At 40.9% G+C, this 27,278-nt stretch overlaps 1 protein-coding gene across 1 annotated transcript in view; it reads right to left on the bottom strand.

The window, feature by feature from the left end:
- The window catches only part of MYO5A (myosin VA), a 99,830-nt gene that overhangs the window by 55,125 nt on the left and 17,427 nt on the right, over window positions 1-27,278 (bottom strand). The window contains exons 2-4 of the mRNA XM_062501729.1: window positions 22,763-22,873; window positions 21,594-21,765; window positions 16,481-16,625 (exon numbers count right to left, since the gene is read on the bottom strand). Coding sequence (XP_062357713.1) covers window positions 16,481-16,625; window positions 21,594-21,765; window positions 22,763-22,873 — 428 coding nt within the window. The remainder of the gene's footprint in view (window positions 1-16,480; window positions 16,626-21,593; window positions 21,766-22,762; window positions 22,874-27,278) is intronic.

Here is a 27,278-nt window from a genome sequence, read left to right as displayed (position 1 = left end):
CAGTTAGTTCCCGAGCTGCCTGACAGGCTGGACTGCCTGCCAGCAGGATGCTCCTGCAGGAGGGATGCTGCTGGGACAGCCCAGGCAGCCAGCAGAGCTGCTTTGGAGAACCTGGCTACAGCAAAGGATCTGTTACTGCTATTCACTACGTACTTCTGCAGCTACGTCTACCCACAGTCTGTGGTATGGTGCTCCACTAAATTATCAGTGTTCATTAGTAAAGATCATGAATGCCATCTTACAGAGGGAGAAATCAACGGCAGAGTCAGCCACAGAAACCTTTCGTCCCTCTGCTCTAATCACCAGCTTATCCCAGAATTGTTCTGAATCTGAAAAAATTCAAGCGTGGCTGTTCAGGACACAGACAGCATCTCTGGAGTGAAGCCAGTCCCTTTGTTGTGAAAAAAAATATTCTCTTGTAAAAAAGAATAATTTCCATTTGCTCCTAAAACGATTTTCTCTCAACTCAAAGTGAACTCTGTGCACAAACCCAAACACATGAGTAAACAACACGCTACAAAATAACACAGAAATTAATAGAGCCTGAAACTTTTAAAATCAAGACCATATGTGCTTTATAAAGTTTTAACATTTTCAAAGCATACAAAGTTAAAATAAAAGGTATTTTGAAGTATTCCTGTGAATTGAATAAGCTTAATCCTATTTTATACATTTACATGAAAAGAAGCAAAAAGAAGAATAAAACTTTCCCCCAAAGCTTTACAGAGCTGGGGCTGGAACACAGAGAGCATAACCAAGGCACAGACCAGGCTGTCCTTACAGCACAGGAGCTGTGAACGACACTTCAGGCACCTCCATGTTCAGGCAGCACAGTGACAGTCTGCTGGGCCTGCCAATGGCATCAGGAAATGTGCAGGGAAATCAAAGATATATGCATGGAAAAACTATCTATGGTTTCTGTAGCCTAAAGGCCTGGCAGAAGACCTGGATTCTGTTTCTGGAATGATAAAAAACCCCTGCTGATGAAATAATTAAGCTATTTATCAAACATGTATAAATGAAATATGTTCCTTTTCTGTGTTTGGCCTGTCCACCTTAGTCAGAAATTGGTGATTTTGTCTCAAATCGGTGTCACGTGTCATGCTTCCAAGCCCATTGGTATCCCAACATATTACCAGCCCCAAATGGAAACAGGATTGTGTGCACATCCCTCTAATGCACCATGGCCCAGAGGTGAGAGCCCCTCCCTCCTCCTCCTCCTCCCTCCCAGGACGATGTCAATGCTTGTGATAACCCCAGAGGTACCTCACACACCTTGGGTGCCCTTCCCACCTGGTAGAGGAATGGTGACCGTCTCTATCTCCCACACCACTCTCATCAAACCAGTTTGGTCTTCCACTGGTGTACTGTGGTTTTTGATGGAACTGCTGCTGCCTGTCCTCTCCAAGGGAGGGCTGGTTGGTGTGCTCATCGATACAAACATCATCCATGTCAACTGACCTATTCTGTCCAGCCAAGCAATTCCAGTCCCACCAGGTATGAGGACACTATAAACTGGACAAGACCCCACAGCAGCTGTTGAGTTAGGCCTAGTAACCATCTGTGGGCACAGGCTCTGGGTAACAACTATTTACAGACTCTGCTGCAATTCTCAAGGTGTTACCTCATCTTCAAAAACAATGCCAGCCCTCAGGTAAGAGCACAGCTCCAGCACCCACTTCATGCTGCTCAAAGCCACAGGCTGAAGGAGCCTCTCGTTCTGTCACCCATCCCTGGCAGAGCCAAGGCAGTATTTGTCTAACCAAATTAAGGTACCAGTTGAGGCAGATTTTCCACATTTTGGTAAAAAAGAATTTATTTGGAATGGCTGAGTCGTGCTTTCAATTTAATAGCAAAATGTTAAGAAGATCGAAGCAACCTAATTTTATGTTCTCAACTTCCATGTAACACATGCAATAGGTGTGAACAACTGCAGCACAGCTGCCACATTCATGCACACCAAGCTGTCAGTCCCAGTGAGAGCTGTGGGAAAGCAGAACTGCTCATCTGATAACCCAGGTTGGGCAACCCAGGTCACACAGACCCAGCTGCCAGAGATGCCAGCCTTGGCCACAAGTCTCATCTCTGCCTCTGATGAGACCCCATGTGACTGCGGCCATCAAGCCTCTCTGCAGGTCTTGAGGGAGGTCTGTGTGTCTGGGATGGCTTGCAGTAACCATTAAGATCTCCAGCTGGAAAATGAAGAATGAACACTCTGATTTCTTCCCCATTTGCCCTTGCCAAATTCCCCCATGGTAGACAGAGGTGTGTGGGAGAGAGTCTGTGGCTCATGAAGCTGTAGTTACATGAATCCTCCTGCTCAAAGAGAGCAGCAGCAGGATGCAGGAGAAATCCAAGAAAATGCCTAAAATCCACACCTAAATGGGACAACCAGTAGCAAACAATTTTCCTCTCCCACAGACAGTTCCTGCAGTGAGTCAAAACCAACCATTTCTTCATAGGATTGGCACCATTCTCTCTTTTTCTCTCCTGTGCTCTTTCAAATAGAAAGAAGAAAACCCCATGCCATTCAAAAATACAAAACTTCTGGTCTGATTTCAGGGACTGCCTAACACAGGAGATAGGCAACAACATAATGAGCTCTTCATTTGTATATCACCAACTGCTCCATGTAGTAAATATCATTAAATATATGAGGACTGAGGAAGCTCAAGTCTGTGAAATGGATCCCCTGATGGTGAAGATATTTTAGTTCCCGAAGTACAAAAAGCTTTCAGAAAACCAAGGAATGCAAACTCATTCAGACTTCTGACAAAACTGTCAATAAAAAACAAGCTCTTTTGCCAAGAAAGGATGTGGAAATAAAGGTGTCTCATTCTAGTCGTCACATTCCTGAAGGACACGTGTGGGAGCATGGAAAAGACACACTGGTTCTGCAGTCAGTCTCTTCTCAGGAGTTCCACTTTTACCAAGACAGTAATGAAAAAGTGAGTTTGAAATAGTTTCTCCTTAAGAATACTGCTGCTAATTAGCCAGTTTCTTTCCCCCCATGCCATAAGATATGAAGACTACTCTTTTCCTTAGCACACACTCCATGTGCCCAAGAATAATGGATCCATTATTATATTCCTGTGCAAGCACACACACACACACACACACACATACCATTGCACACATCGGTCTAGAGAAGAGAGGGTTTGCTCTGTGTGAGCTGAAACATTGCTGCTGTCCCTTCTGCAGTGACTTTCTGTGTCTGCAGCAGCCACGGCCATCATGACAAACAAAGGGGTCCCTCTGTCTGCAGCAGTGTCCTCTTGCCAGCGCTCCATCCACGCTCAGGACCGCTCTTGTCTTCACCACTACATTAATCCATTGTTTTGCTTTAACACACTGTAGTGGCCATCCTCTAGCATATTATTCTTTGTGCTTTTTGGCTGAGAGAAAGGAGAACGCAACAAAACGCCTGAGATCACACTGGGCATTTGAAGGAGAAAGGACAGTGTAACACAAGCCCAAACAGCAGCAGGGGATGAGCTCTCACTGCCACTGCCCCAGGGAAGGCTTGGCTCATGGACATCCTGCCACAGGCACTCAGATATTCAGTCCTGGAGGAGGGTGGAGTGGTCCTGCCAGGCAGCTGTGCCAGCTCAGCAGAAAGCTCTTTAGCGACATAAAACTTTAAAGAAACAAAACACCACATTTAAAAGTAAAATAACAAGTAAATTAGCATCAAAGCCCCTTGGATGATGTATGAAACGTAGAGAGAATTATTTTTTATGATTTGGTATAAGCAGTGGTCTAAAGAATAGCCTCTGTTTATGTCAAATGAAATTTTCATAATTAAGCTGTGTTCAAACAAAATTTAAAAGACGAAAACAAAGGAAAAAAATTGCCAGAAAACAGAAGTGATGCCACCCAAGTTCTTTCTCAGATATATACTACACCTTTAGAGCTATTTTTAGTTACATCATTAGCCCCTGACCTTTGACCTGATATTTTGAATACTTAAAATTTCGCCAGTCAGAAAACAAAAGCTATAATTAAAACTTTCAGCCAATGACACAAGTAAGCAGGGCAACAGCTTTATGTGTGACAACAGTTTGCAGCCATATGCCACATTTTATGCAATAATTCATCTTCTTGCAGTTTTCTTCTCTGCACAAAACATGCAAGTAGATGATTTTAAAATTAAGATTACTTCCGAATGGAGGGAACATTTTAATTATGCTTTTGCAAACAGAAATGAGGAAAAGCAATCTGGGAGACGAAAGGTGGAGGAGTCCTCTTTCCCCCAAAGGCAGATAGCAATCAGATCCTAGCACCCAGAACTACATCACTGTGATGCAGTGTTAAGCCAAATTATCTTGAAAAGGTAAGACTGAAACAGTTTGACTGGGAGCAATTTACCACTCATGGAAACACCACGTTACATTCAGGCATCAGTCAGGGTCACATTCAGCTTCTGCTGTTTCTGAATAGCAGAAGAATAAAGGAATGACAAAACTGCATTAAAAGTGCCATTTTAAGATGTCAGGCCCAGACACTTCACAATGTGAAATGTGAAATGATAGGCTGAGATTGCTTGCAGTAGCAGAGAATTCTGTTCAGAAATCTTCTGTATAAATTCTCTCAGGCCTACACTTTTGGAATCGTGAGGGTAACAGCTATTTCTTGATAAATACAAGAATGAGGACACACTACAGAACACCTAACTGGAAATTTAAAGTGTTCTCTAGCACAAAAAATAATGCTGAACCAGACTTCTGCACAGACTGGTAATTTTTAAAGAGACTTTATCTGCAAAATTTTGTTGACAGGCAATATGTTTATGAGGAAATTCACTGTCAGAGTGCCAAAACTGAAAATATTTAGTCTTACCTAGTACCTGGAATCTTGAGATTGCAGCCTACATAGCAACAGGGGCTTCTTATACTTCGAATAAATGTTGCAAAATTTAACCCTGAAGATAGTTCCTGCTCAAAGAAGGTTCAGCATTGTGGAAGACAGAGTGCTGCAAACTGTCTTGAGATACCTTACACACAGAAAAGAGTTTTGCAGATTATGAATGAAATGACAACACACAAGAAACCAGCAAATGGTTTTAAAAACATCACCTTGCTCTAAAGAGGTGAAAAAACCCCTTTGTTTAGGATATGCATATATCTGAATGCAATGCTTTTAACAGCATTGGCTACTTCAAATTTTGTATTTCATAAAAGCGTACAGTAGATGGTTTCAGAAGAGCTCAGTGTGGAGGAACTCCTACTCTCACCAGGTCAGATATATTGGAAGCAAGAGCAAGACTCACTGGGCACCTCCACATCGTACAGACTGCTGCAACAACACTGACCAACCATTGACAGCTGCCATTATCCAGGGCAGCCTTTAACAATTTCAGTTGTCCAATGGAAAAATTCAGGCAAAAAAATAAAAAACCAGTGCAAGAACTGAAACACTGAAGTTGCTAATACTAAAGGCAGAGTTGTTAATTTTCAAACAATTTTCAAACTATTTTCAATCAAGATCACTGCGCCCACTTAAGCTGCTTCCCACAAAACCCAGAACAGCTTACTGCATCAAAGTCATCACTTCCACAGCAAACTGTCCAAACATTTCAGGATAATCAAGACATACAGACCAAAAAAATCCTTACAGATATCTTTGTTTACTGTCTTCCTCTGTACCAACTGAAAAGCTCTCTCTGAAGCAGGAACACTAAAAGTTAAAAACCTCTCTATCAATAAGCATTTCAGAGAGGATTAAAGAAGCCCAAAGCTATTCAACTGAATCATCAAAGCACATTTTTTGTGCTTTTCTTTACTTCCTGTGACTGCTGCATCGGATGTATCGCTTGATCTTGGCTTTCAGACTCATGACTCCACAGCAAATAATGTTAAATAAATGTACATAAGCACACCTCCCACACAAACATCAACTTGGGGAAACAAACAAAATGAATACAGAATTACTGACAACAAAAGGAATACAGAAATTATTGACATCAACTTCAACACTCCTATCAATCCATTCATACCCAAGCTACCAGCATGTCTCACTGGAAAAATTGTATAATTAACAGCTGATTTGAAAAGATTGTTATGGACTTTGAAATGCTTGCCTGTGATGAGTTACTTCAAAGTTGAATTCCCTCCATGTGATAACACAGATGAGATTGGCAGAAAAGATCAGAGTGCAATATCCTTAATATAGAATGAGGAAAGCAAATAACAGGGCAATTTTATGAGAAGAGCATTAGTACTTACTTTGCCTTTGATCCTAAATTGTCTATGTTTGTTAACCTTGAGGACAGTGCCAAGGTGCTGATGTTTTTAAAGAAGTTTCTTGTCAGGGTGGTTTGAAGGCCACCACCTCCAGGACATCTCCCCCCCCCCCCCCCCACTATCTCAGTGCTAAAATCTTAATTAATTAAATCTCCTGGCTTTTCTTCACCTCCCACCCTTCTTCTCTTCTCTTCTCTTCTCTTCTCTTCTCTTCTCTTCTCTTCTCTTCTCTTCTCTTCTCTTCTCTTCTCTTCTCTTCTCTTCTCTTCTCTTCTCTTCTCTTCTCTTCTCTTCTCTTCTCTTCTCTTCTCTTCTCTTCTCTTCTCTTCTCCTGGTGGAGTTGCTACTGCTTTACTCTTTTCTTTTGGAATAACAGATTTAGGTCATGGGTAAGGGCATCAACCCCATTGCATATGGCTACTTCATTTTTATTTAACTCAACACAGCACAGACTGTTGCTAAAGATCTGATCCTGTGATCTTCAAAAACTAAAATCCCCTACTGCTTCAATGCAAATACACAACAAATAGTTTTTATTTAATCCAGCAGTGACAGTTTGGTCTTCTTTATCTCACTACTGTTCTTCTACTGCAGTTCTGTGGTGGGAAGATAGACTTGTAAGCCTGAAATTGCATTACATTTTCAAAAAGTGAATTTTCAATGATCAAAGTACCTGACATAAACTCCCAGGGAAGGAACATGTGACTCAGAGAACATTTGGAGATCCTGCTCTCAGCACACACACACACAGAAGTACCACTAACATCAACGTGCATCACACCCATCAAAGACAGAAAAGGAACTTCATGCTTTGCCATCCTACAGCTGAATTATGGCAGCAGGAAATCCAACCCAAGAAAATAACTTAAAAACTAATGACATTGCTGAAAGGTCAGATAGGAGTCATTCTGAAATGCTGGCAAGGTTTGAAATCTTGCTGTTCTTTCATCAGCTGAGCTTCTCTGAGAGACATAGGATTAACTAAGGACCAACAAAAACTTAGTTTAAGCTATGTTTCACATTTTACACCTTAAAGCAGATTTCCAAACCTCTCAAGGATACACATATGCAGCTGACATGATTTAGAGTCTCCAACAGTATAAACAAAACTCTGACCAAAGTAACATCCTATTTTTGCAATCAATCTCTCAGCATCCCCACTGCATATCTGTGATAGCATATAATCAAAATAATCTGCAGTATCTACAGTCAGAACATTCACAGATCTTTGAAAAGACGGCTAAAAAATCCTGTTTAATAATGATTATTTCCCTCACTGTGAGGCACTGGTAACAAAGTCAAAATAAATGAAGTTTACACAATGCACTTAAAATAGATCAGTGTCAAAGTGTTAAATATCATTGTAACTGCTTTATTGAGGTTCCCAAATAACTTAGAACTACTACTGTTATAGGACTCACAGAATCAAATAATAGAAAAATACATCTAATACTCCACATATTCCAAACAGCTCATTCAGTCTTGTAATATTTATCCACAGAAAAATATTTTGAACCCCTTTCTTATGAAACCCAGCAGATTTCATCAGGTATCAATACATAGCCAAGAGTTCTCTGCAGTATGGAATGTTTTGTGAGCTTCACAGAAAGCAGCTTGATTAACTCAGAAAGAAATTTAGGAAGGACCTTCCCAGCCCCAGGTGGCCAGCCCCAACAGACTGAAGGGAGCCTTGTCTCCAGGGGACTGGCACATCCCAAGGCAGCAAAGAGGATGCACAGCTGATGATGAATGGATGGCAGAAGAATAAAGCACAACAAAGACAAAACCATGGTAAAAGATGAATAAGGTTTTGCACAACTCACTAAATATGTCTGATTTCAATAAATGCTGAAATAAATAGTGTTTCCTAAAATTACCAGTGACTGTAAACTTGAAACCAAAACATAGCTGCATTTTTTCCAGGACACTCTTCTCTTTTCAGCACAAAATGTGGTACAAGGATTTAGTTTTTCCTTGCAGACTCACCAGCCTGTGCTCTCCTCAAGACCTGCCCTCCCAGTCCCCTGCCATAGAAGGTCCCAAGCTCATTTTTTGGGCAGCTGTGCTCCACTTTTCGGGCAGCTGTGCTCCACTTTTCTGTGATGCTCCCACTGTTACAGTTACTTAGTTCTTTTAGAAGACCAAAATTGCTTCTCCACTTATCTTAAAATAAAAGGCAGCTGTAAAACCCACCACTGCTGGGAGGTTTAACACTAGTCAATGCAATATATTTAGCTTCACCTTTGCCTAAGGGCAGTGTTGTGTGGCAGCAAACAAGGCAGTGCATGCTCAGCTGCACTCCTTCAGTGCAAAGACCTTTGAAACTCAGCCCAGGGCATGCAGCATCTGCTAGAAGCCATTATAAAACCTGGCAACTCTACAAACCCAGGATTTGCTTTTCAAACAGATGTAATTTAACTGTTCAATAAATAAATAAATAAATAAACAAACAAACAAGAACTCATTGAGCAGTTTTCTCATCATCTTGGACTGATGGAAAGCAGCAGCAGCCAGCTCTGGGCTGCCTTCCCAGCACCTCTCACACTGAGGGCAGGAGGCAACAGCTTGCCCTTCATCAGCCTTCCCAATGAATTATTTTAATCACAAAGTTCTCCACAGCCTTAAATAAATTCAGTTATCCCGTTTCTGGATTTGGCTAGTGGCCTCCTTGAAATGGGAAAGCTCCCCTGCTTTGTCTTCTTTCCAACTGCTTCCAAGCCCACGCTGCACAAGCACACCTTGCCCTTTTCCCTGCAGCTGCTGAGCTGCTGTCCCTGGGAGCTCACCCTCCCTGCAACCAGGCACACCTGGGAAGTGCTCTACTTCACCCCCACTACCCTTACCCTTCATTTTCCAAGTTTCCCTCTTGCAGTGCTGTTTGAACAGCAGGCACAGCCACATCACCGCAGCGTTCCCGGTACCGAAGCCTCCAAATTCACTTGCACTGGCACATCCCAAAAGCTGCAGCCTGATACAGGTAATTTCTTTTTTCCACCCTCAGAGGGCTGGTGTGTGGATTAACAAAGTAATGGCTGTAAAACACCCAGCGTGTGCAAAGTGCTACGTAAGCACCAAGGATGATTATGAGAGACTGAAGTGCTCTGAACCATTCTGTAGCAGCATGATGGACAAATAGCAAAATAACACAAAAGAGAAAGTGACTTACAAGTGTTTTGCCCCAGAAGCAAGCACAGAATAGCAGCCACATTCCTGTCTGTTCCACCTTTGTATGCTCTACCCATTGGTTTATTTCAACTATCTGGATCTAACATGCTCTGGCCTGACACATCCCAGTCTTCACAGATGCCACACATTAACAATTCAGAGAATTCTTAAGCTGCAACCTTGAGTCATAACAATCACTCCTGACTAAGCAGTAAATTAATTCTTTGTAAAAGCATTCACTTTTAATAAGCATGAAACATCAGTCCAATAAACCACCTTCTTTAATCTCATTTCTAAATATATTTCCAGTTTAACTTGTTTTTGGTTTGGTTTTTTGTTTTGTTTATTTTTAAGCCTAACAGCATTTCTCACTGACATCTTTAGCTGCTGGAGAAAAGAGGATGCTCTGAGCACAGGGCCAGGAAGCTCAGTGCCTAAAACCAACTCTGGGCTGATCCAGGCCTGGCCACAGCACACCACCACTGCCCTTGTCTTCTACACAAGCAGAAATTCAGACTCCAGTATTAGAGCAGACAGGCTTTGGTAAGGCTTGCAAAGTGCCTCGAAGACATGAAACCTTCAGTGGAAGCAAATGGTATTCTGTAATAGATGTTACCTGGCACAGAGACCCCTTAATGCTGCAGGAAAGGAGGGTATGAACAATGCAGCTCCTTTACTCATTTTTGTACAGTGAAGCATTGAACTGAACTGCACTATCAGTCATGTACTCTATTCTCACTTATTTTATTGTCAAGCTGGTGTCATCAAGTCACCAGACACAGGACCAGGAATTCTGACTCAGGGGCTCAACACCCTGCTTTTGCCACCTTGGTGAACTCACCAAAGCTGCCCTCCCAATCCCCACGTCTGCTTCAACTTAGAAAATAAAAGTAATGATCCTGATCTCTTCTCTCTCCCAGAGTAAAGAACTTTGGCATCTGCTCATTGAACGTGCAAAGCAAAGATGAAATAATATTATTATTCACAACCTGAATTCTCATGAGTCTGCTCCAGCTGCAATCTCAACTACTCCAAAAGAGCTCAAGTTCTTAAGAATCTTTGTTTCTCTGCAACACCAGCTTGGTAAACACATTCTGCAACACTCTCACAATGAGAAGATGTACTTTTTTTGTTTTAATTAATGAAATGCACCACTTGCCATTATAATTACATCCAGGAAACACAACTCCTGACTGTAAAAATGTCAAAAGGTGAAAAGATAATGAATTGTCAGTAACATCTCCCCACACATACAAATGAAGAAAAGTGAGGTCAGCACATGCTACAGACCCATGACAGATTGCACTCCAGAGGAGCACAAAGATGAGCCAGCACGATTCAACTGATTTATCTAGGGATTACTCAGAGGTCACTCCTGCCACAGTTTAGGAAAGCTCACTGCTTAGCGACCAGCAGGACACCTCACATGAACTCCAGCTTCCAGCTACAACTGTCCTGAACGCTTTTGCTGCCTAAAAACAATCACTGCTTGGACAAGTAGGTTCCTTATGTTATATCAAGTTGATTCCCCCATCTGCCATCTTGGACATCATAAAACATCAGGCACCAAGTAGAAGTGACTACTCCAAAATCACCTCATCAGAAAGGAAGATTTATTTTTTCCCTTTGCATCCTACCAATAGAAATACCATCTCTTTTCAAGGCAGATATTTAATTCTAGAAGTCTTATGTCAAGGCCATAAGTGGAGGAAGGCTACTGTATGTTTGTCCAGCACCCACCACAGCAGACTCTCATTCCATAAGTGGATGCAGGTCTGTGACAGGTTGTTCATCATCCCCCTCATTGCTTCTGCCAGGAAAAAATACAGTATCTATTTATTAGACACTCAGAAGCAAAGCAGCAGCTGAACAAATGTGCATTTTTATAAGAGGACATCATCTTGGGATGCCTGGAGACTGCCAGTAAAGATGCTTTCAAAACACCTACTCAACACCTCACCAAGCTTCCTTTTCAACAAAAAGTGATAGAAAAATATCTTCCTGTAGGTGAAAGCCATCAGACACACACAGAAAAGCTGACAAAACAGAGAGGCAGCCTGCTTATTAAAGGTAATTTAATGAAAAAGGTAGACAGTACGACAAAATAAATCACTATACTTTGTCCAAACAGAAAAAAAACCAAAACTTTGGAAATTGATGCTTTAAACATTGTTGTTTCCCACACTGGTATTCATTAAGGTTTGTATGGATCTCAGCAGTATGTAATTCTGTTTGCAGGGGTTACTTTCAACTCAAGTGATGCTAAACAACTTTACTAATTAATCAGAAGAAAATCTCAAAGTTAATTTATTAAATTGAATCTGCTGTATCTGCCATCAACCACAAGTAGAATGGAACAAATCAGACCAAAGAAGTGCTGATAAAAAAAATACATTATCTTAATTACTGCAATATATCATGACTAGGCAGGGGAAAGAATCCTGTGAAGGAGTGATTTTTCCCTAATAGCATTAGGAAACTGGTAATCATGTCTCATACATTAATGCAATTCTTAACAGTTTCAAGAGTATAATTATCAACATATTACTGCAAACCACAGAGTTTAAAATGTATTGAATATTCTACTGAATATTACAGAGAAAATGAGCCACACCTGCCGATGGTTATGATTCCTACTCAAGTTGTAATTGAAAATGAAAAAGAACATGTTTGGCAACTGAAGCTTCACTTCAATTTTCATAGTTATCACAGTTCAGGTAACTGAAGACTGGACTTGGGTTTTGTTAACAATTTGGAAACACTGACATACGAAAGTGGCATGCATTGCAGCTCAAAGGGTTCAACACATGCAAACACCCATGTGCTGACACTGAGGTTTATATTTCAGGGGCAAAAAATATATTCTTCAATAATAATTTTATTCCTTCTGTGTCACTCATCTGCCTTAAACAGTCACAAACCTGTATATATCCACTCAAATGGAGTGAGCTATCCACGGACAACACACTGCCATCACTGAGCAGAGCCCTGCAAGTGCAGTCCCAGCTCTTTCCAAAGCACAGCTTGTTAGAGCTGCACCCACAGAACCAAAGCACTCTGCACAAAAGCCACGTGGACACCTCCCCAGCTGAATGATCCTGCTCCCTCCCCTGGGACACTCCTTGGACAGAGCAGGAGATCTGCTCCAAACCCTCACATCTGCAGTCTGGAGGCTCACACAACCCAAACCAATACAGTTACTGGTAAGGATGAAGCACTCAGAACCATAAGCCTAACACAGTTCAAGTGCTGTTGTAAAACTAGATCATTGCTTATTTTAGGCACAGCAGAGGAAAGGTGTCTGAGACAAAGTCAGTCTGTGCAGAGGAACAGCAGGAGATGGAGAAAAGGAAAAAGGTACAAAGACACAGATTACAAGGGAGGAAGAGATGGGAAAGGGGCAAAGGAAAGAAATCAGATTAGTCTTCAGAGCTGTGCATGCTTTCCTGCACCAAAAAAAAAAAAAAAAAAAAAAGACAAGAAGCTACCTAGCAAACAGTAACCACTTATTTTACTGTTGGCCATGAGTAAGGACGAGCTATGCTCCTTCCCACTAACCCTCCACTGGAAACTGGTGAAAGAACTGCTGTAGGAAGAGGAAATAAAGAAGCTCAAACAAGCCCATCACCTCCCAGCAGCATGCACCCCATCATCTGGCTCCCACTAGGCAGGAAATGTCACATGCAAAGGTATCTTTATGTGCTGCTTTACACTGCAATTAACCCAAGCAACTGCTGTGTATCATTTCTCTGCACAAGTCAGATGTGAGCTCCATCCCTGGCACTCCAGTGGGCAACATTTTTGCACTGTATTTTTTATGAAAACACAATGCAAATATTTAATCACTGATTTTCCGGATTTCTGCCATGGGGCATTTTCTTTGGCTGAAGAAGGCTCCAGAGATCATTTAGTTAACCATGCACATAGATGGAGTTTCTCAGCTGCAGCAGATGAAGCAACGAAGCTGGAAAGAACAAACTCTAAATCACTAAATTAAAAATTAACAAGAAGACCTAAAGAGTAAATATTTAGAAGAGCTCACTGAAGCCTTAAAGATAGGAGCATCATGACTAATTATTCCACTGATCATTTAAACATAGAGTTAGGAAAGATCAGAAACAAGAGAAAAATAAATCTCACCAATTACACACGTAAATGCAGATTAATGCATATAACTAGCTACTCCATGAACATGCAATGCACTTATTAAAATGCTAATACAGCAGTTACAGACAATCTGATTTTCATTTTTAAATAGCCAGCTGCAGAAATGCAAAACTAGAGCTCTTTTTCTCTAACTTAGTAATTGTGAAGTAAAAGGTGATTTGTTCAGAGTGTAAGAAACATCAGTGAAGTTACAGGGTGGCATTTAGTAACTGTAAGCAGCAACAGAAAACTAAATTCATTGACCAAAACCAGTAATAGTAATGTTGTAAAGACAGAAAAAGTTCTTTAAAACAATGAGCCAAAAAAACCCCCAAACAAATAGAAAAGGAAATAAACATTAAGCAGCTAAAGCAATAAAATTGTTACTTCAGTGTAGAGAATTTATTTCAGTTGCACTGTGTTCTCAGATTTCATTTTGCTACTATGAAAATACTGTCAGTCATAAAAGAATAACAAATTGTTTATAACAGAGACACATAAAGTAATTAATTAGCTTAAATAAGCCTTCTGAATTATTTAATCTCCATAGTCACACAATTTCTCATCATTTGTTTCAAAAAGGAACTCCTACCACATCTTGTTTGTTGTTATTCAGGACAGCAGAACTGCCAGAGGGTGCAGGGAGAGCTGAAGAGCAGGTAATTAACGCAAAAAAGGAAAAGCCACAGAGGAAACTCGAGCCAAAATCTCAGCCCCACGAGTCTGCCCGACAGCAGAGAATGCCAGCAGGGGCAGACAGACACCTGCACTGCACAGGCACACAGAGCACAGGTGATGCAGCCATTTGCCATTGCAGCACCACTAAGAGGTAAGCCCCGTTCAGGCAGAGGTCGGAGTCAGCCAGTGGAGAGAGATCTCTCTCCAACCTCTTACTTCCACTGGTTAATGTTAAGAACAAAAATTCTGTGAATTTGGATGACAGCCATCGTTGACTATCATTTCAGACCACTGTACCAAGCCTCAGACATAAAAAGGAGGTTAATAATTTTTTATTTTGTACAGCTTTTAGAGGGACTTGAGAACCAAGTCTATTTAAAGCAGCAGCAATGAAAGAGACATGAAGAAGATATGACTATCATAACACACAGCTTGGCCTTTGTATTTCCACACCAGATTATATGTCTGTTTTCTGAACAGAAAGGAAGTTAAGGCAAATATCTCTGCCATTCAACAGTGTGGGTGTAGAGCTGTCCTGGTTTCAGCTCAAATAGAGGCAATTTTCTTCCCAGCAGCTGGTGCAGGGCTGCATTTTGGAGTTATGAGAATAACGTTGACACCACAGTGACACCTTGGCTGGTGCTGAGCAGTGCTCACCTGCACTCAGGGACTTGTCAGATTCTCATGCTCTGGCAGTGAGCAGGTGCAGAAGGAGCTGAGAGGGAGCACAGCCAGGACAGCTGACCCCATCTGCCCAGGGGATTTTCCACCCCCAGGAACGTCATGCCCAGTATATAAACTGGGGGAGTTGGCTGTGAGCAGCTGATGGCTGCTTGGGGAATGGCTGGGCATCAGGCAGCAGGTGGTGAGCAATTTTAATGTGCACTTCTTTTTCTTGGGTTTTACTTCTCTTTCTCTCTTTCCGTTTCATTGCTAGTACTGTTGTTGCTATTATTTTATATTGTTTTATTTTATTTCAATTATTAACCTGTTCTTATCTGAACTGATGAGTTTCTCTTCCCCATCCCAGTGCAGGAGGGAGGGAGTAAGCAAGTGGCTGCAAGGTACTGAGTTGCTGGCTGGAGTTAAACCAAGGCTAGTGCATTTTTGAAACACTGGCTCTTTTGCAATTACCCTAAGTCATGAAATGTTGCACAGAACTGTTTTCTTTTGAAATGATCTATTACCTGGCTATTGTGGATCACTGTGCTCAGATGTGAACATGACAAACATTCTATCCATTCTAGCTGTCATAAAGATTCTTAAATGAACAGATAGCTGATTTCAAGCATGAAGATTTGATAATTTCCAACCCATCCTCCCCTTGCCTCCCTCACTTGTAGTACAGCTTAAGTGCCATCACAAATAATCCAGAGATCTTTCCATGTTTCACTTGGTTAATGTGACCATGAGCTGCATTGCCAACAAGGAAAACTATACCAATAGCTTGAAGCTAACCAGTGAGGATACCAGGGAGCATCAGGTTAACCAAAGACCACATAGTAGCCCAAAAGATCTTCATCCTAAAAATAAAATATTTCAAAAGCTCCCCTAACTGCAGGCTCTTGTGGTTAAGGGGAAGAAGTTTCTGATAACCACCGCCCTTGGGTGACAAGTTCATTTTGATGCAACATCTAACAAAATGAGGATTTCCTGCACAGCTGTTGCAGTGTCCTTAGAGACTCAGTTTACAGGAGCTCTTTGCAATCGTTCCTCTGCTCCCTCTTAATTCCAGGCAACAGCAGCCACAGGCAGATTACGTAGCTGGGACATTACTGACATGACCAGGAGCCTATAATAGCACTCATAAGACCAGTGATTTCTTTTCTCTTGTCAGTATCACACACAAACACAAAATAGCTGAGAACCTGGCCCTTTTCTCTTTAATAATCCATTGACAATTAAAAAGTATCTCCTTATTTTGTTAATCAAATTTTAAAAAAAACAAACAAAAAACAAACAAAAAACAATCACATAAAGCACAGGGCTAATTTTAGACTTAAATACTGACAAGATCTGTGTTAATTCCTGCTAAGTGTCAGTGGCCATGATCTCCACATCATTTATAAAGCTTTACCATTCACTAACTTAGGCAACATTTCCCCCTGTGAAATGTACTAAAACACCGGATAACAGACAGATATTGCAAAATATTTCACAAGCTATAAATTAAAGAGAAGAGCATCAGCCAGAAACCTTGTTTTATTCCTTTCAGAAAAACAGTGACTTCAAGACTCTGGTCTACAAACCTGGCCATCTGCTTGTATGCTTCTTCAGCCACTGCAAAGATATGTGGATCCATGTCCCCCATATTTTGGCCACTGTAGGCATTGATGATATCTTCCCCATAGATAGGCAGCTGTTCATAAGGATTTATGGCCACTAAAACAATACCTACAAAGGAAATTAAACAAAAATTAATTATTAATAGCTGCTTCAAAATAAGCCCAATGAAAAATGGTTTTAACATCAACCGTTGTTCTAATCTTTTGAAAAATGTTAAAGAATAAGGATCTGATATTACCGACTTCAACAGATTCTCAATATAGTTCTGCACACACAAAGTGCCACGAATTTACTTCTACCCTACTCTGGTAAACACATCGGGGACAACTCTTTGCCTTTTCTTTCCATCTGCCTTTTCTAAAGCTAGCATGCACAATCCAAAGAGATTCAGAATGCGCAGACTTGAAATGCTGCCCGTTCAGTGCAGTAAAGCAGTGAATGTGCATTGTACTTCCCTCTGTTTTACTCCCAATTACCAGTGACACTGTAATTTGTGAAGTTTAACTGCTGGGTGGTCTCACTGACTGCCAGTTTGGGTATGTGCAGTGTGTTAACCCTTCAGCTGTTGGGAAAGAATAACATCCTCCCTTTTTGCAATAAGTAACAATGTACAGGCACAGTGTAATTTGGACTCCAGGGCATCTCTGCCAACCAGGCAGGACAGCCTCGTGGTCAAAGGCATCAGAAAAGCAAACAGTAGACATATTTCATAGGGATGACACAGAGCAGCACCCAGTCATGTCAGGAAATTAGGCAATTATAGCTCTAGAAGGCATCAGAACACCCTCATCTGATACATCTGAGCATGTGCTTACACCTCCCATTTTCTAGTTTTTCCATACCAGTTAAGAACATATCTGGTTTTTTTAATACCACTCAACACTACAGCACATCTAAATTCATGCCATTCTTTTACTCTCCCTGCACAGGAAAATTTAAGTCTTACGCTTTACAAACTTCCTTGCCACAAACAGTGAGACCTCAAATATTTTTGGGACAATTCTTTTTCATGAGAAATGAGGACTGCTCTACCCACAGGGATAATCTGACAAAGATTCCTTATAACTTTCTCTCCTGCAGCCTTTACAACAGGTAGGGAAAGTTTATTTGCTCTGTGCAGGAGTGGAAACACTGATCAGTGAGACCATGTGAGACCCAGCTGTGACAGGCACACTGTGCCCCTTTGACATGGCAAGTCCCCCCTTGACAAGGTGATAAGGGGGAAAAAAGAACCCCTCTAATTTTAACTGCGGACATTTTAAAAACATAATTTCTTCTTATGTATATGTATTTCTGTGCCTAAGTGTGCCAGTGCAGTTGCAGATGGCTGCACAGTGACTACACCAAGCATGCTTGGACAATCCATCCCTGAAGAACCTGCCCCAGAAGCGTTTCCATAGCACCCAGCTTGCTTCTAAATTTACTCAGAAATTCACCCTTACACACACAGACTTCCTCACTGCTGATCCCAGCTCTCTGCTCTTGTGATGTCTAAGTGTTTTGATGTCTATCTAAGAAATTTTCCATGGAAAAGGGAAATGAAAGTATCTCCAGTCTGGCACTGCTGCTGGCAGCATCAACCAATTTTTAAACCCTTTCACGCATCTATAGATCAAGCACAAACCATAGCAAAAACATTAAACAAGAGAATATGTTTTAAGGAGAGATCTGAGAGACCTTAATCTATTTCCTTCAAATACAAGGCAAGTTTTATGTCTCGACACACCCCTGTGTTTTTCCAACAGCCATGACTTCACTGAAATGACTCAGGAGCTCCAGTGGAAAATCTCTCTAAACATTCATGCCAAGTTCTAATACTGTAATGGTGAACAAGAAAATAAAAGCAAGAGCCAGGGACAGGAAGCCACCTCAAAGACTCGAGGAATATTTTGCGTGTCAATTTTTAACATCTGCCCTTAGAAAAAGGAGTGAAAAGTAAAATCCAGTGCATCACCAAGCTGAGCCTCTCAGGCTTGCAAGTCTCATCAAAGAGACATGAGAAAAATCTGTGTGAGACTTCCAACAATTCCCTCCTGCTTTTGGTAACGCTGGCAAAAAGAAACCCTTGAATTTGGAACAAGCAGCCCCGTGACAAGTCTCCAGCATATTGATGCACTTAACTTCAGTGGCAATCTGTAAAAAATCTACAAGCAATTACCATCTGGAAATAACCAAAACAAGTGAGTTAGAAATTATTTGCTTTCTGTAGAACTTTGAAATCAGTATGCCTCACAGGGCTATAATCCAGATTAATTTACATATAACTTCTCTTTATCTCTGCTAAATCATATTGCTATTTTAAGAAATATAGCCTTTCCTAAATCAGATTTATGTGTGTTTTTGTTCTTAAAATTACACCAAGTTGAACTCTGGCTACTCTTTGTGCCATTCTTCTTTATATATGCCCAAAGTAATCTTATCTAATTATTTTACCTTGAACATACTCACCCATCTGTGGCCAAACTTGACATAAATGTAAGTAATTTATCAATCAAAATTAAAGCTTGCTGTCCTGCACAGCAGGCAGTACTTTTTACTAATTTGAACTAACCAGCAAGATTCACTGAGTTCTCATCACTACCATAGCAGTTTTTCCATGTAAGCACTCAAATTTTCCTTTGTAACTTTTCAACTTCATTCATTAATTCCTCATTTCATGTTTCCAACAGTAAAGCAAAGTTATAAATCACCTCTGAATTTCTGGCGAAAGGCTGACTTGAAATTAGGAAACCAAGAGGCTTTTCTGTTTAAAAGTCTGAATTGCTTCAAAGTGAAATTTTAAAGAATTTAATAGCCATTTGACATATTATACTAAGACAGCATGCTTGAATTAATTTTTAGGGCCCTGGACAACTATCCATCTCTGCATTCCTGTTCTAGTTCTACTGTTAAGAATACTGTCACCCTGGTTCTCTTGATGGACTGAAGTGGTTTTAGTCTCCTTTGGGCTGCATAAACTGGGTTAGCTCAAACCACCTCACAGGCTATTTAAACTAACCTGGCTAATGTGAGAGTCACATTAAGGAGGCAAATCCAGCCCTCAGAGGCTGAGCTCCAAGGCAGTAATTTTGCAGAGGGGAAGTAACCTGCAGCAGGATGGGGAACTAATGGAGAAGTCTGAAAGGTGGATGTCTGTGGCCAAAGGATCAGGTTTTTAGAGGCTGACATGCCAACTGGATTTTGCTCAGCCTGTAACACAGCATACAGCTGCCTACATCCCAAGTGAATAAATCACTGCACACCACGTTCCTCAGCTGTGCTGAACCTCCAACACCTCCTTCTCTCTGAGCACCAGGAGCCCCCACACTGCTGGCTCCACACATTTCTGACAAGCACACAAGCAGCTCCAAGAATCACTCAGGTCAACTTTGCAAGCAAGCCAGCTGACCCAGCTCTGCCATCCCAGGCCCTCTGGTATACCCAGCCATGGAGAGCTAAAAAAGGCCTCCCAAACCCATGAGAAATGAAAAAAACAGCCCAAACCACACTTACAGCTGCACTGGGGAATACCTGAAACATGCCTTTTTCATGTTTTCCCAAACACAGCAAAACACAACCAGCAGACAACACATTCCTTTTGAAAGCCCCTTAAATGGTGCTCAACACTGAGTGTGTCTGCAAGCAGCTGGACCACAATCCTGAAGGCTTGTGGAGGGGTAGGGTGGTGTTAGGAGACCACAAAACTGAGACTGAAAACCCCTTACAAGCTCAGGCCATGAGGTTCCAGTTGCACCAAAACCCTTTCCCACAGGAGCTTTGCCATGGGATTAGTTGGGAAAGAAACACAGATGATGTCTGCTGGGGGAACTGAGATGGTTTCCCAGTGCTGGGAGCACCACATGCACCCTCAGCAGGGGCTGTCCAGAGACACATCACTGGAGATACTCAAATACCCAGATACTTTAACTGGTCTAAGCCCCGAGCAACCTGATCTAGTCAGACTTGTTTTAAGTAGGAAGCTTCACTGAAGACTTCCAGAGGTCTCTTCCAAGCTAAATTATTCTGTGCTCTGACTGCATGGCTGGATGAGATGGTGTGAATCATCACCCACTGCTATAGTGGGAGTGAAGTCTGACTGCAAGCAGGGGGTGGCAAAGTCTGATCCAGTCCCCTGTGGTCTGGCCACTGCTGAGAGCAGGACTGGGAACAGATGTACTCTGCTGAGCATCTGCTGATTAGGAACAGCCAGAGCGAGCAAAATGTGGCAGGATGTTAATTCCTCCCTCTGTCCATCACAACATGCTTAATGTGCTGCTTGTCTTATTGAAAAGTTATAATAAAAGCTAGCAGTGTATTTTGAATAAACACTGAGATTTAAAAGAAACATATGCACGCAGAGAGAAAAAGCCCAGAAGCATCAAATCTAAATGTTAAGCCTAAATTACCTCACAATGTTTATTTTTGAAACAGACCATTCAGTTGCAATTTTACACTTCTGTGATCATCTAAGTAACTTTCTTCCATTCTGGCCATCTGAAAATATGACAGGCAATTAGGTGCTTGGGTAACCTCTGCTGTGAGTTAAATGCTATTTTTAAAACCAAAATCAATTGCAACTGTGATAAGACAAGCACTGGCTCACGACTGCTACAAATTCACTTCTGTAGTTGCCCTGATTAGAAAACATGAAAAAGAAAATAAACTGATGTCTTCCAAAAGAGATAGAGGAGCTCGGTGCAGAAATAGGCAATTATAAGTGGGCAACAAATCCACCAAAGAGCATGGCCAGCTCCTGCATCTGCAGTGTGTGAGCCTCCTCCCACCCATGCCTAAGGGGAGCACCAACCAGACAACCAGACAGGAATCCCTGCAAAAATTGCTGAATACACATCTTAAAAACACAGTCCATTGGGGAGCTAGAGGAACACACAGTGAAGTCAATTTTCTCTGAACCTTAATATTCTCAAATCTGTTAATGACCACAAACATAGCGATTGCCCTAGGAACAGTCCAGCATTTAGCAGCAATCTACTGCTACATGATTTTACATTAAAGTCAGACATACGGACAGAAAACTTTCCTTTTCCTGTCCAGGGCAATTTCTGTAAAGATTATGGCATAGAAGAGGATACTTGCCACAATAGGTGTAGATGAGCTTTGAGTCTATGAAGCGAACTTTGAGGTTGTGCAGGACAGCAGGCTCATGGAGATAACTGAGTGCTGTGAGGTCATTCTCACCCACGAGGATGTCGGGGTTCCGCAAGGGCGGCAGCTCCTTCGTCTTTGGGTCCAGGCAATACTCTAGGTCCTGGAAAACCAAATGGACACACTTAAAACAGCTGCTGGTTAGGTTTCCTCAGTACCTCCAACTGCTCCTCCCAGCAAAACATGCCCGAAAATACAATGCAAGGTTTCGATTCTCTGGTGATTTGAGTTAGCAGTTCTTTCTCCAAAAATGTCATTCAGAATTTCCCAAAATTTTGATAACCCCATGCTTTTGCTGCCATATTTTTAAATTAGATGAGGCAAAATACACTAGATCATAAATCTAACTAGCTTCTCCCTATTGTTTTCCTGTTGAGTGGAACAGGCAGGGGAATAGACTCCCACCAATCTATAGCCAGCTTCAAACACAATATCACAACCTGGGAACATTGAGAGAATGCCATGAAGAACACAAGCACTGAGAAGAACGCTACTCAGAACTTTTCTTGGCTATAAATTCATCTCTAACATAGATGTTTTAATTGCATCTGTCCCTAGAGCTAAAATCACTTTATTTACCTGCTATTTCCATGAAAAAAAAAAAAACAACTAGAAGGATGTGAGCTCTTCACAGACACATCATCATTTCTCAACACAGCATACAGAATCTTCTTTGTAATGCCCTTAATCCTAGCCCTTTTTAATTTTATTAATTTTCTGCTGGTTATGCTCAACTTAGAAGTCACAGGGATTTTTCTCTGCGACACTGTTCTCCTAGCAACCCTGTCTCCCTGGAATAGCAAACCAGGGCTATACATTTAATGGCATAAGCAGAAAAAGATGATGCAACTAATCATAATAGGCAGTGGATATAAAAGCAACTGCTTTTTAACTTATTTTAAAAACAAGGCAAAATTTATTTCTGTAACTAAACAGCAAAAATATCACACACAAAAAAATGCTGGAGAAAGTGAGTGGACAAAACCAATTGCACACACCTAAATGCAGATTTATTTTGACAGTAGAGCTTCCTGCAATAGACACATCAGAGTCTGGTTGAGAACAAGAACCATGAGGTTACAGACAATACACAGACTTACCTTGCCCTCTTCCAGTCGAAGCTGGAGGACTTTATCTCCAGGTTTATAATCTTTGAGCAGTTCTGCTGACTTCCAGACCTCTTCTGGATCAGGGATCCAAACCCTGGCATACTGCAGTACAACAACAACAGCAAAAGATTAGTGAGTTTTGGTTGCACTACAGTTAAACCAAAAATTAAATTAAATTAATTTTCTTTTTCTTTGTTAAATACATATTTAACAGCCAAACCCTTAAGCAAGAGGCAAGTTAATTAGAACATCTGAGATGAATAAGTTGTTCTATTGATAAATGACTACACAATCATAACTTTATTGCCTACACAGAGAGAAAAAGGCATTTTCCATGCAGAATGTATTCCAAGATACACATTCAATGCTGAAAATCTACAAAATAATAAAAAAAAAACGAACCAAAACAGAAAAATAAACACAAATCAGTATTTTAAGAAAGATCAAAAATTTGGCTATCCAAAAACATTTTGTGGAGTAATTCTTTTGAGTAGGTTCTAAACGCATTTGTAGCATAATATTATAGAGCCATTTCTGTCTTCTTTTTCCCCAAAGAGAATACTTTGGCCCATCTGTGTTAATTTAGGCATAGATGCCTAATCAAGTGTTAAAAGGTCTTTCTTTTGTAGTTACAAATAGAGCTAGTTTAAAATTGATTATATCAAGAATTCCAAAAGAAAAAAACCTGAAAATATTTGGCTGAAAAGAGCCTCCAGATACAAGAAAAAAACCTAGATTCCCATTAATGACCATTTTCATACATATTTTATTCATAAAAGTGACCCAGTGCAAACACATGATTTGCTTTCAAAAAACAGCAAGAATATTCCAATTTTTCAACAAGTGAAGATGCAATGGTTACCTCATATTCAAGAATCAATTAAAGATGTTTGGAAAGCAGCTGAAACTTATACAGTCACATGTACATGCAAACACACACATATGAAAACAGCTCCTGAGTACAACAAGGGAAAGGCTGTGACATTTTTAATATGTTAAATTTCCTGAACCAATGCTCTTGCAATGCCTAGAGAGCACAGAGATCTCACCACACCCACCACCTCTGCAAACAAAGCAGCTTCTTGGCTCTGGAGATGCATTCATGAACCTCATTGCCAAACATCCTCAATCCACTAACTTATTTCAAAATAACTACCATGTACTTGTCAAAGCATGGCATTTGATGGCATGGAAAACTGAATTTGGTCATGCAGCTTCACCACCTAACCTTACACAACTTGTTTTTCTATAGCTTCCTCTGCCTCAAAGAACGCCGACGGGATTTTCTCCCCCTTATTAACCCAGTTTTCCCACTACAGAAAAGTAGAAACTGCTTGTTTCTGCTAGGGATTTTCTGAAAGACTTCATGAAAAACTTCATGTTGTTTTGTTGTTGCAAGGCAGGGCATGATAAAATGTGCTGAGCAGCAGTTTGGGGAGCAGGACCCGTGACACCCCAGCCCCTGGCCCAGGAGAAGAAGTGCCCATGCTCAGCTGGAGGCTGCCAGGGAGGCTCAGTGCCTGCACTAATTCTGAACTTCAGGAACAAAAAACGGCAACAAATTTGTTTCCCATACCCGTGGTGATCCTTAAGAACACTGCACGTGAGTAATTTCCAACAGGCTAAATCAATGGCTTTTACCCTTAATACATGGGAGTCTTTAAAGCACTGCCTTCATCCCAAGAGCTCCTGAAAAGCTTATGCCACACACATAAACCAATTATCTGTGCAAGGTGAAGGGAGAAAGATAATGAAATAAATAAACAAAAACTCACTTTCATCATTCCCACCACACAGCATGTCATGCTCCCACAGCTGGCCACTCTCCATCATCACTGGGTGTTTCTGCCAGTAAGAATCTGCTTTATACAAAGGCAAGAGGCTTTGCTCTTTGTAGTCAAGTTGTGCTGTGTGGGTTATTTTTTTCTCCAAGTTTTCTTTGTTTCATATGTATATTTGCTCGTGTCTTCAGTGTGAAAATACTACATTAGTTTATTATTGTATAATCTTTTCCCTGCTCCCCAAGAGATAAATTATTTGAAAAACAAAGCATGTCCAGAACAATTCTTCAGTATGTGCTCCTGCCAATCACAGAGCATGGTATGTAACAACAGAGAAAAGCAGCTGCAGAAGGCATGTTTTGGGCACTTGGGTAAGATGTTCTCAGCCCTTCTGTCTCCCCAGTTCACAAGGCAAGAAACCTTGTTTGAGCTGAAATGAAGGTCTGTGCTAACAAGTGTATGTGCAATGCAAGCACAAACCCACAGAAACTTCATGAAGTCCAAAATAATTAAACTGGACTTGACAGTAGAGGTGCCATATTAAAGTCAAGTAGCATGCTATGGAACAATGTTTTCTTTCATTCCCACTTGGTATGAAACAAAAGATACTCTGTAGAACTTCATCAATCAAACTCATTATTTCACATAACAGTAATTTTAAATCACAATTTCACATCATAATTTCAAATCTTAAAATCAACAATTCATAAGATCCATATATCCAAACATAGCACAATACACCTGTCCTCAGAATTATTTTATTAAAAACAAACAAACAAACCAAAAAAACAAACCAAAAAAAAATCCCTGCCAGGGGAAGTTTTTACAGTTTAACAAAAGATGCTCCAGCATCAGACACAGCTGAGGACTGAATGCATACCACACTTTGACCAGGTTCCATTCCCAAGATGCAGAAGTTCCCCATCCCCAATATTTCTGATAGGATATTCCTCCCAAGGAATTAACAGAAAGCAAAGAAAATGTGAAAGAGGAAAGCATTTCAACGTTGTCTAGCAAAAGGGATCAGCAGGCTGGTTTCCTTTAGGCTACACAAAGAGAAGTTTCCTGACCTAAGAAAGTCAGCAGCCTGAAAGACAAATGCTGACCACCTGAAGCAGCCAATGCTGGGTAGCAGCTTCTAACTATGTCATCTATGGCAGCATGAAACAGGCATCTTTAATTTAGCCAGCTAAAACTGCCCATTTCCTACTGTCTAGAGAAGGGAAAGAGAAAGCAGAAAACAGATCACCATAGAAACTGAGCTACTACAGACAGCAGAACGTTCCATGACACAACCCTACAGATATTAAAGCCATCCCATGAGCACTAGGCTGTAGCTTTTCATCCCCAGAACCAGTGCCCAGCCTTAACTCCCTGCCAAAGAAAACACCTGCTAAAAGGAATGGGTAGGAGGAAAGAGAGATGTTCCTAATTATAAATACTGAATCATTTCACAACATTCTCACCTCATTAACTTACCAGAATGGTTTGCAAAATCAGATTTTCATGCTATCTTTTATACAATCAGTTGACACTAAAATTCCATTGCTGCCTAGCCTTTACTGGGATCCAACCCTTTAGAGGAAAACAAAGCACTAACACTGGTGGAAACAGGACCAAGGGCCTCTCTTGGGAAATACCTTATGCTGGTATCTGCTATTCATCCCTCTTTATTTACTACTGTATCAAATAGAGTTTATGACAACATCAGACCAAGGCTAAAATAAGATAAACTTCTAGAGCCACTGATTTACAAATCAGCCTTCTAAAAGGGAAGGAAATTCCAGTTTAAAAATTACTATGCTATCTAAAATTCAAGCACTGAAATGACAATATAAATTACAGCAAGAATCAAGTGAACCTTAGTTTAATCATCCTAATTATGATTCATTAATACATTCCTCTTTGTGGTAGTTCAAGGCAAATTTTGACCCACCAAAATAAAACTTCTGATCAGGAGGATACAAGTATGACTTACTCAAGGAAAGGCCATGAAATAGAATTTTAGATAAATATTGCTACCTTTCATGTCAGCCCAAGCTTACCACTAGTGTCACTTGCACTTTATATTTCAGTACTGATTTGGCTCAAATAAATGAGTTTTGCTGTCCTTCCTCTGTGGGTATGATTCTGGCTCAACACTGATGACTTCCTCTCCTCACTGGAGGTGTAGGACTGGGAAAGGCATGGGGAGGACACACAGCACATCCTCCCACCCTACAGCAAAGGGTTCCTCCAGCCCAGCATCTGCAGCACCACTGCTTAACCCAGACTAGTCAAAGTCAGAATGAAAACAGAAGAGATACCAAGGAGATGTCCTGGAATTCAGAAGAAAAATAAATAATTAAATGCATAATGACAGGACCCTTTCAGATCTCAGCTTCCTGCCTAGACTCTCTTCCAGCCTCATCAGACCACTATAAAAAAACCCAGCATCTCCAAAATCTCCTGGAAGTGTGGAGTGCCATACTTTGTTCAAAGAATGACAAGCTGGGCAATAGTTTATAGACATCTATAAAACAACTGTGAAAGAGCTCACAGCAGAAAACAAACACAAGTTTTCACATTCTACTGGTGGGTCAGAAGGTTGGCTGGATTACTACAATTTTACATAATAGGAAAATATAATAGAAAATCACAGTATTCTGTCATACCTCGTGATTTCATCTTAGATCATATGAAGAAATCAGCAGACTATAACAATTATCTATCAAATGAGACCATAT

This window comes from Cinclus cinclus, chromosome 13, assembly GCF_963662255.1.
Source record: "Cinclus cinclus chromosome 13, bCinCin1.1, whole genome shotgun sequence".
NCBI classification, from domain to species: Eukaryota; Metazoa; Chordata; class Aves; order Passeriformes; family Cinclidae; genus Cinclus; species Cinclus cinclus.
The sequence above is the reverse complement of the archived record's forward strand: the minus strand, read 5'-3'. Positions and strand labels throughout refer to the sequence as shown.